The sequence below is a fragment of the Littorina saxatilis genome, linkage group LG10 (genome assembly GCF_037325665.1).
Source record: "Littorina saxatilis isolate snail1 linkage group LG10, US_GU_Lsax_2.0, whole genome shotgun sequence".
NCBI lineage: Eukaryota > Metazoa > Mollusca > Gastropoda > Littorinimorpha > Littorinidae > Littorina > Littorina saxatilis.
This window is the reverse complement of record NC_090254.1, coordinates 4363165-4373458: the sequence shown is the minus strand read 5'-3', so window position 1 is coordinate 4373458 and position 10294 is coordinate 4363165. Positions and strand designations below refer to the sequence as shown.

The following is a 10294-nucleotide window of genomic DNA, read 5'->3' as shown; positions in this document are numbered from 1 at the left end:
GTTGACACTTGATGGGTCAGTTGGCACTTGATGGGTCAGTTGGCACTTGATGGGTCAGTTGGCACTTGATGGGTCAGTTGGCACTTGATGGGTCAGTTGGCACTTGATGGGTCAGTTGGCACTTGATGGGTCAGTTGACACTTGATGGGTCAGTTGGCACTTGATGGGTCAGTTGGCACTTGATGGGTCAGTTGGCACTTGATGGGTCAGTTGGCACTTGATGGGTCAGTTGACACTTGATGGGTCAGTTGGCACTTGATGGGTCAGTTGGCACTTGATGGGTCAGTTGGCACTTGATGGGTCAGTTGGCACTTGATGGGTCAGTTGGCACTTGATGGGTCAGTTGGCACTTGATGGGTCAGTTGGCACTTGATGGGTCAGTTGGCACTTGATGGGTCAGTTGGCACTTGATGGGTCAGTTGGCACTTGATGGGTCAGTTGGCACTTGATGGGTCAGTTGGCACTTGATGGGTCAGTTGGCACTTGATGGGTCAGTTGGCACTTGATGGGTCAGTTGGCACTTGATGGGTCAGTTGGCACTTGATGGGTCAGTTGGCACTTGATGGGTCAGTTGGCACTTGATGGGTCAGTTGGCACTTGATGGGTCAGTTGGCACTTGATGGGTCAGTTGGCACTTGATGGGTCAGTTAACACTTGATGGGTCAGTTGGCACTTGATGGGTCAGTTGGCACTTGATGGGTCAGTTGGCACTTGATGGGTCAGTTGGCACTTGATGGGTCAGTTGGTACTTGATGGGTCAGTTGGCACTTGATGGGTCAGTTGGCACTTGATGGGTCAGTTGGCACTTGATGGGTCAGTTGGCACTTGATGGGTCAGTTGACACTTGATGGGTCAGTTGGCACTTGATGGGTCAGTTGGTACTTGATGGGTCAGTTGGCACTTGATGGGTCAGTTGGCACTTGATGGGTCAGTTGGCACTTGATGGGTCAGTTGGCACTTAATGGGTCAGTTGGCACTTGATGGGGGGTAGGCACGTGTCTCAATGTCTGCTTACCTGTCTGTCTTTCCGTCTCTTTGTATCTGTACTGTCCTCCCCCCCCCCCCCCCCCCCCCCCCCGAGAAGCGTTCGTGTGTGTGTGCGCGCGTTCGTGTGTGTGCGTGCGTGCATGGATTTGCGTGCGTGAGTGCGCGCGCGTGTTTGTTTGTGTGTGTGTGTGTGCGCGCGCGCGCGCGCGTGTGTTTGTGTGTGTGTTTGTTCGTGTGTGTGTGTGTGTGTGTGTGTGTGCGTGTGCGTGGCACTCCCCCCCCCCCCCCCAGCTCCAAAGAAACAGATTCAGAGACGGCAGTGATTTCTCGGCTTATCGGAATGGTCGGAAACCGACAGTCTTGTGTTTAAAGTGAATAGGCATCACTAACAAGCTGGATTTATTGCTGCCAAAACGCTTCCTACTCCAACTGCTTTCTTCACACAAAAAGGGACATGTTCCGGGAAAACAAATCATGGAAAATCGTTCAAAAGGTTCCTTTATTGGTGCAATCACGAATAAACGATTTTGCTTGTTTGGCTGGGCAGCTCTATCATTTCTTGAAGGGTAGTATAAAAAAAATTACATCGATTCGTACAATTGTCCCACTTGAGGCGTTGGTTTGGGGAGGGGGGGGGAAGGGGTGGTCATAGAGAGGTTGAGCAGATTAACAGAGAAAAATCCGTGCAAAGGTAACCTTTAGACTGAGAACCTCTTGTGACAAAAACATGTATAACTTGAATATCTTCAGATGCGAAAACACCTTGTTACAAAAATTGTAACATAAGTATTTTCTGTTGAGAGGACACCTTGTAAAAAAAACTGTAACATAATTATTTTATGTTGAAAGGACACCTTGTAAAAAAAAATGTAACATTTCTATTTTCTGTTGAGAGGACTTATTGTAAAAACACTGTAACATTAGTATTTTCTTTTTAGAATACACATGTAACAAAACCTGTAACAGTAGCATTTTCTGTTGAGAGGAAATCTTGTGATAACATCTGTAACATTAGTATTTTCTGTTGAGAGTACACTTTGTAACAAAACCTGTAACACTTCGAGTAGCATTTTTTGTTGAGACGACACCTTGTAACTAAACCTGTAACATTAATATTTTCTGTTGAGATTACACTTTGTAACAAAAAGCTGTAACACTTCGAGTAGCATTTTCTGTTCAGAGGACACCTTGTAACTAAACCTGTAACATTAATATTTTCTGTTGAGATTACACTTTGTAACAAAAAGCTGTAACACTTCGAGTAGCATTTTCTGTTCAGAGGACACCTTGTAACTAAACCTGTAACATTAATATTTTCTGTTGAGATTACACTTTGTAACAAAAAGCTGTAACACTTCGAGTAGCATTTTCTGTTCAGAGGACACCTTGTTACAAAATCTGTAACATCAGTATTTTCTGTTGAGAGGACACCTTGTAACAAAATCTGTAACATCAGTATTTTCTGTTAAAAGGACACCTTGTTACAAAACCTGTAACAATTTTCTGTTGAAAAGGACATCTTGACGGTAATTAAACGTTTAACGTTAGCATTTTCTTCCATATACACCAGTGCTCGTTCATTTTTTGCCGACTTAACTCTCATCAATCGTCAACCTTGACGCGGCTCCAAATGAATGTTTACTTTCCATGTGTAAGTACGGAGGACTTTCACTTCAAACCACAAGACCGTGGCTAGTTTTTGTGGGGTGGTTTTCCCCGTGTGGGTTTGTTATTCCTTTGTATGCAACAGTGACTTTTTACACGATACGGTTAAGCACACTTACAGCTGAATAATTTGTCTGCTTGTGTCGCATTGTTTCCACGTTTAATGCGTCTTTTGACAATTGTGTGTGCTTTTTTTTTCAAACTAGAACACAGACAATGTAGATTACGCATCAAAAGCGAAAGCACTGAGTTAACCTACATTCACAAATGAAAGACAATCGCTTCAAAGACAACCCTAAGGTAAACAAAAAGCACCATTATTTCTTCAGCCAAGTACCCTTGACAGTCACGGTTTCCATAACACTCCAGCAGAGGAGCTGAATGTCAAGTATTTGGCACTGGAAGCGACTCAGTAGGGCAAACTTTGTTATGTCGTCAAAAAGTGTATTCATCGTAATATATTTTTTTATGTGGCGTTGCCATTATAGCCCTCTGCTTCACTGAGATACAAGATGATCTAGATAGTCGATAATTGTGTGTGTGTGTGTGTGTATTTTAAGAACCAGGATTTGCGTACATTTTGCTTTGATTGTCGGATGTGCTTTTGAGAATCGGTATAAAAGCTCAGAACCGAATATATATATAATATGTATGTCTGAGGGAAATAACTGTTATTAAACATACAGTGACCTGTCCATCGCAGTTATGTACCTTCGCAGACATCGCGATACACTCTACTTCGTTACAAACTTTGTAACCGCCTCAAAATAGTAGAACTCTGAAGCGTTCTTTGCACATCGCTCTTCAGTTGTATGGTTAAAACACTGTATTCGCAGTAAAATATACCTACTGGTGTTTTTTGTGTGGTGTTTTCAAGTTTTTATCAAAACAAAAATTGTTGTGTTTCAGTTTGTTTTGTTTTTTAACGCACGGTTTGGTATTCATTTCTTGCATTACAGAAAAAGAAAATTACACAACGGTTAGTACATCCAAAATAAAACAGAAGTTAAGACTATATATACCAGTTTTGATACCATTTCCATTAATCATGATCTTGAATCGCATGGGGCGGGGGGGGGGGGGGAGTTGTCCTGTACCTGAAACTTTCACATATATCCAAAACGAAAAAAAACAAGAAAACAAACAAAATACTAATTACACCCAATGACTTTGCTTTTATTTAAAGGGGAACAAAGAAACGTCTGCACCGGTGGAAGTAAACGGAACTCTTTCGGTAAATTTACGCAGGAGCAACAGTCACGTGACAAGAAATCCCCCTCGCAAACAGGAAGTCCCGGACACTTAGCAAGTCGGCCGTCTGCTACTCAGCAAACTCGTGCGGAATTTTGGTACTGTTTTTGGAATAGTTTGTCGTCTTGTTAAAAAATAATTAAGCCATGGCTGACAACGAACTGCAGAACAAGCTGAACAGAAGAAATGTGATCAATGAGAGTGAAGAAGGAGCGGTTTTACCGTCAACAAACGTCTTCAATCCGTACACAGAATTCAAGGAGTTCAGCAGGAAGCAAATTCACGACTTTCAAAAAACGTTCAACAAGTGAGCATGCTTCTCTTTTCTTCTATGACACATGACTATTCGAACACAAAATTACTGCAGGTTATACATTCGATGTTGTGGTAATTGTTTTTCATGCAGATATCTCTTACCGTTACTTACACTGACTTACACAGTTACAGTTACAGTGTTCAACATGTTGAAGGTGAATCATCAAGAATGTGACAACGCTGAGTGTTCATGTCGTAAGTTGTCCAGGCGACAAAAGGGAGTGGAGTGGGGTGTCATGTAGATCAGTGTGAACTGTTTAAAATAATTAAAACCATCAAATTTATTGTCCGCTCTGTGTTTGATAGATTTATGAAAAAAGTGCACAATAAGTTTACCTGCTTTAATTGATTGTTCTACAGGTATGATGTGGGTAAAGACAAATTCATCGACTTCAATGAGCTAAAGCTAATGATGGAGAAGCTGGGTGCACCTCAGACTCACCTGTCGCTCAAGGCCATGATTAAAGAGGTGGATGAAGACCATGACAGCAAGATCAGCTTCCGGGAGGTAGGATCTGATCATGCATGAAATTGTCAAGATTTGTCGATGTATACATGCATATATATATATAATTATAAGGCTGGAAAACATATCATGAATGACATGAATGGACTGGGTTTTTGTTGTTGTTTGTTTTGTTTTGCTGTCCCAAATCTTTTTTCTTGTTCCAGCTTGCTCTCACACAACATACATGTCTTAGCAATCACTGTTTGATCCACATCTCAGTCTATCATTCTGCTGTAAGCTAGACTTGCTGATTTTTACAGATGTTGCAGGCAGGCAAGCCAGGGCAATTTACCCTCAGAAGATATATATGACAATGTGTTAGACCGAGATATATATTTATTATAACCAGTCTTGCCATAAACCAAAAAACGTAGACTGCCAACGTTCAAAAATTAAGAATCAAAGGACAAGAAAGGTAAGTTGTTGAAACGTTTGTTAAATTGTGACTGTAAAGTATTGTTTTGTCTATAACCAATGTTCCAACAACTCAACTTTCTTGTTTTTATATTTAGTCAAGTTTTGACTAAATATTTTAACATCGAGGGGGAATCGAAACGAGGGTCGTGGTGTATGTGTGTCTGTCTGTGCGTGTGTGTGTGTGTGTGTGTGTGTGTGTAGAGCGATTCAGACTAAACTACTGGACCGATCTTTATTAAATTTGACATGAGAGTTCCTGGGTATGAAATCCCCGAACGTTTTTTTCATTTTTTTGATAAATGTCTGATGACGTCATATCCGGCTTTTCGTGAAAGTTGAGGCGGCACTGTCACGCCCTCATTTTTCAACCAAATTGGTTGAAATTTTGGTCAAGTACTCTTCGACGAAGCCCGGGGTTCGGTATTGCATTTCAGCTTGGTGGCTTAAAAATTAATTAATGACTTTGGTCATTAAAAATCTGAAAATTGTAAAAAAAAATAAAAATTTATAAAACGATCCAAATTTACGTTTATCTTATTCTCCATCATTTGCTGATTCCAAAAACATATAAATATGTTATATTCGGATTAAAAACAAGCTCTGAAAATTAAATATATAAAAATTATTATTAAAATTTTTTTTTCGAAATCAATTTAAAAACACTTTCATCTTATTCCTTGTCGGTTCCTGATTCCAAAAATATATAGATATGATATGTTTGGGTTAAAAACACGCTCAGAAAGTTAAAACGAAGAGAGGTACAGAAAAGCGTGCTATGCAGCATAGCGTAACCACTACCCCGCTCTTCTTGTCAATTTCACTGCCAATGCTGTGAGCGGTGGACCACGAGTATACGGTCTTGCTGCGTTGCATTGCGTTCAGTTTCATTCTGTGAGTTCGACAGCTACTTGACTAAATATTGTATTTTCGCCTTACGCGACTTGTTTGATTCTGTCTTGCCATATACAAAAAGTAGAAACTATATAGCGGGCAACTGATTTTGTTTTTTGCATTTGCTTGCAGTTCCTGTTGATATTCCGCAAGGCAGCGGCAGGGGAGTTGGAAGAAGGCAGCGGATTGATGGACCTGTACGCTAACCTGGATGAGATCGACGTTGACAAGGAGGGGGTGAAGGGGGCTAAGAACTTTTTCCAGGCTAAGGTTGGTTTTTTGAGTGTGTGTTAATTATTTCCTTGTATAATGGATAGTGTGGGATTATTTTGCGTGTCTGTGTGTAATTGTTTGTGTGTGTGTGTGATTATCCTTCCTCCAGAGTACGTGTGTGTCTGTGTGTTGTTTTTGTCTGCTGTATACATGTGCATGTGATATTTGTGTTTGCATGTATCATGTACATGTGTGTTTGCACATGTGAATGTGTGTTCCTGTGTGTGAACAGTGTAGGTATAATTATTGTTTGTTCAAACATGAATATACTGCTATACACGTCTGTGTGTGTGTTTGGGATTCAAAACCAGCTATCATTCTGTTCATGATTGTCCTTCCCTAGAAGTGTTTATTTAATCTCAGCAAATAAGATCAGAGAAAGGAATGTACATCCTGGTTTAGGGCATGACCTGGCTAATAATCTGGGTTTAGAGTTTGTTTTTCTTCTTGCATAGTGGACTTCCTTGTTCATCTGTAAGCGTTTCCTTTCTCTCTTTCTCTCTCTCTCTCTCTCTCTCTCTCTCTCTCTCTCTCTCTCTCTCTCTCTCTCTCTCTCTCTCTCTCTCTCTCTTCTCTTTCTCTCTCTCTCTCACTCTCTCTCTCTCTCTCTCTCTCTCTCTCTCTCTCTCTCTCTCTCTCTCTCTCTCTCTCTCTCTCTCTCTCTCTCTCTCTCTCTCCTTCCCCTTTTTCTTCTTCTTCTTTTTCTTCATCTTCCTCTTCTTCTTCTGCTTTTTCTGGTGTTTTTTTGTCTTTCTCTATTTTTTTTGTATTGTAACCCTATTCTTGTAAGCTATGAGTATGATAAATAGCACTTTGGTAACTTTGTAAAAAAGACATGAGTGTGTTTTGTAATGAAGACGTGTGTGTTCTGCTATAGACATTTTTGTTTTCCTAACATCAAAATACTCTGTTTGCTAGTCCTTACTCTGATACATACCGTGCTTTAGTATTGACACAGTTGCTTCCCTTTAATGGTATTCACAGCATTGCTCAGAGTATGAGAGTCGAGAGAGACAATGTTTTCTGTTAGTCATTCAGAGTGTTTGTCTTCCTGTATAGTTATCTTGCCTGTGGGTCTGAGTGTGCTTCTTTGACCTTCTCGTCTGCTTCTGTTTTCGCTGACTACAACTCCCATGTACTCTGAATTTTTTGTTTAGACCGGTTTTACCATACCATTAAGCCAAGCAGCCATTCTCTATTTAGGGGGATGGGGATGGTGCATGCCAGTATTTTGCCTGTGTGTGGTAGGAACTTTATGTATGCACATTTTGCCTGTGTGTGGTAGGAACTTTATGTATGCACATTTTGCCTGTGTGTGGTAGGAACTTTATGTATGCACATTTTGCCTGTGTGTGGTACCGTAGGAACTTTATGTATGCACATTTGATGATCTGCAAAGATAAGCATTTGAGGCCCGGCCATACACTGGATATGATGCAGGTGGCGACACTTGTATTGTAGATCAGTGTGAGCCAGTCTGTCTTCACTTCAAATTTGTGAACTGTTTGCCTTTGTGTGTTAACAGATCGAGAAACAGACGGAGGGTAAGAAATTTGAGGATGAGATCCGACAAGAGCAGGAAGAGAAACGAAAGGAGGCGGAGGAGGCCAAGGAACGCAAGAAAGCCTTCAAGGAAAAGGCCAACCTGTTCAACCAAGTGTAATACAGAATTCTGAAAGTCAGAAGGCAAAACTCATTGCAAAAACAGTTTCAACTTGAAGCATGTACATTGTAAATGTAAAGTTATGTATGGATTCTTTATCTGCCGTGTGAAAGCTATCAGCAGGGAGATAACGAAGCGTAATACCGAATTCTGAGAATCAGAGTACCAAGGAAAACTGATTACAAAAACAGTTATTAACTTGAAGCATATATACGTTGTAAATTTATGTGTTGATTCTTTATCTGCTGTGTGAAAGCTGTCGGCAGGGAGATAATAAGGGTATTGTCCTTTTGGTCTACTGTCTGTTATCTGTCACCACTTGTTCGTAGTAATTAAGTGACAAGCAAGAATATTTTGGCGTATGAAAAGCTTCATGCTTTCTCCATATAACCATTCATACCTTTGCAGATCTTGAAGCGCATATTCTGTACCCAGCTATATGTAAAGAATGAAGGCAGAACATCTACACCACCAGCTTTCCCAAAAAAACGTTATACCTTGAAAGTTTTTGACCACATAATTTGTTGTCATATTGTGAGAATTTTGCATCTCAGACAGCTGACAAACTTACAATTCAGATGGCTCAATGCATCGTTTATTCTGAGAAACAGTATGTAAGTACCATTGCTTTGCTGTCTTTAAACCTAGTCACTAGATTTCATATAAATTTATGCATAATTCTGTCTCGTGATTTTTTGAAAGGTTTTGTAACTCAGTCCTACTCCATCTTCTTATGGTTTTTTTTCTCCTCTTTTCTACCCCCCCCCCCCCCCCCCCCCCCCACCCCCCTTCTCCCCCTCATTGTTTTCTTTTCTCTTTTTTGCTGCTGAAGACAGTTTGAGTGTGATTTGCCTCACTTTTCGTGTTAGGCCCAAAAAAAAATAGGTCTGTTTACGGTAACATAGGCCAAAAAAATAGGGTCGGTAGGTCGGGATTTTTATTTATTTATTTTTTTTTTTTTTCCCAAAAAACCATATTTTTACGTTGTTTTGCTTTTTTTTTTTTTTTTTTTCCCCAAATGCCAAAAAAAAAGTCTAGGGTCGCGCGAAAAAAATAGGGTCGGTCGGGTTACCGTAAACAGACTATTTTTTTTTTTTTGGCCTTAGTATTTAAAACCTTTATGGCCAAAGTATTTGTAGAGCTACTACCTTACCGCACTTTCTAATCATCTCATCTTCTCATGAAATGATCTGAACAAGGATTGCCCAAACCATTGTTCCTTGCAACATTTTTGTTGTGTGTTACTTTCGTTTTTTAACCCTTTCGCTGCCAATCAAAACTTGCGTATGTGCATTCCTGACTGCCAGGGAATATTGGAGTTCGGGGTGTAATAATTCACAAAAAATTCTAGCTCCAAACTGGCAGTAGGTAGGTAAGTAAAACCTATGTTATTTTTAAAGGAAATTGAACCAAGAATCTGTTTTTAGTGTCTAATCATGGAAATAATAATTAGTTTGGCTTATAATGATGTTTAAATATGAACTTTTGAAAAATCAGTCCGGCGCATCTTCCGGTGCCTGTGGATCAAACACAGGTGGCTGTTTTGCTTGCTCCAAGAAAGGATTATAATCACTGTCATCTACCTGTTTCCCATGAATCGTCCGAAAGATCTCCCCCTTCCCCTGTCAGTATCCATAATCATTTGCACCGCCTGTAGCGTCAGTCCGGCTTTGTTTTTCCTTACTAGGGCCCAGTCGACTGTCACCGTTAGCCATTTTGACGAGTCGAAATTTCTCTCCCCTACCCTGTCGCCAAGGCCGAAAATAGCCTTCAGACGCAAAACCGCGTCACCATTTATGTTTATTCATGAGAATGAGGTATCCTTCCAAGCCATTGGCTGCTATTTGTTTGTCAGCAGTGACGTAGCATTTCTGGAAAATTCCTGAACGGAGAAGACGGGTTAACCCGTCCTAAGGCAGTCAAAGGGTTAAATTGTCTGTTTCATAGTTGTCAGCCATCAGTTGAACTACACAAATTTAAGATGTTTTCTTATATGGTATGGCATAAATATTCTTCTATTTTTCTTTATTTTTTTTGTTAACAGACTTTGTGGCAAATTCAGTCCCATATGATTGTTGTTGTTAACCTATTTATTGGTAGCTTGTAATTAACTGTACCTGCAAAATCCTGTGACCGTGTTTGTAAAACAGAAGCTTGACAGCACATGACTGGACTAGATGTAGTGGACTGTAGATATTATATTTAGATTTTCTTTAACTTGATGTTTGATTAACGGGGAGACAGTGATCGATGCACGGATACTAAGAGTGTAGAGTGTAATGTGTCGAACCTTGTGATACATAAATATTTATGTAAAAGAAAGA

General features: G+C 40.2%; 1 protein-coding gene across 1 annotated transcript; it reads left to right on the top strand.

Annotated features, from left to right (window-relative positions):
- The first annotated feature begins 3925 nt into the window (after positions 1 to 3925).
- LOC138977990 (EF-hand domain-containing protein D2-like) lies at positions 3926 to 8727 on the top strand. The gene is made up of 4 exons (XM_070350600.1): positions 3926 to 4210; positions 4579 to 4726; positions 6167 to 6304; positions 7833 to 8727. The coding sequence occupies exons 1-4, from the start codon at positions 4050 to 4052 to the stop codon at positions 7968 to 7970; spliced, it is 585 nt and encodes a 194-aa protein (XP_070206701.1). The 5' UTR covers positions 3926 to 4049; the 3' UTR covers positions 7971 to 8727.
- The last annotated feature ends 1567 nt before the right edge of the window (positions 8728 to 10294 follow it).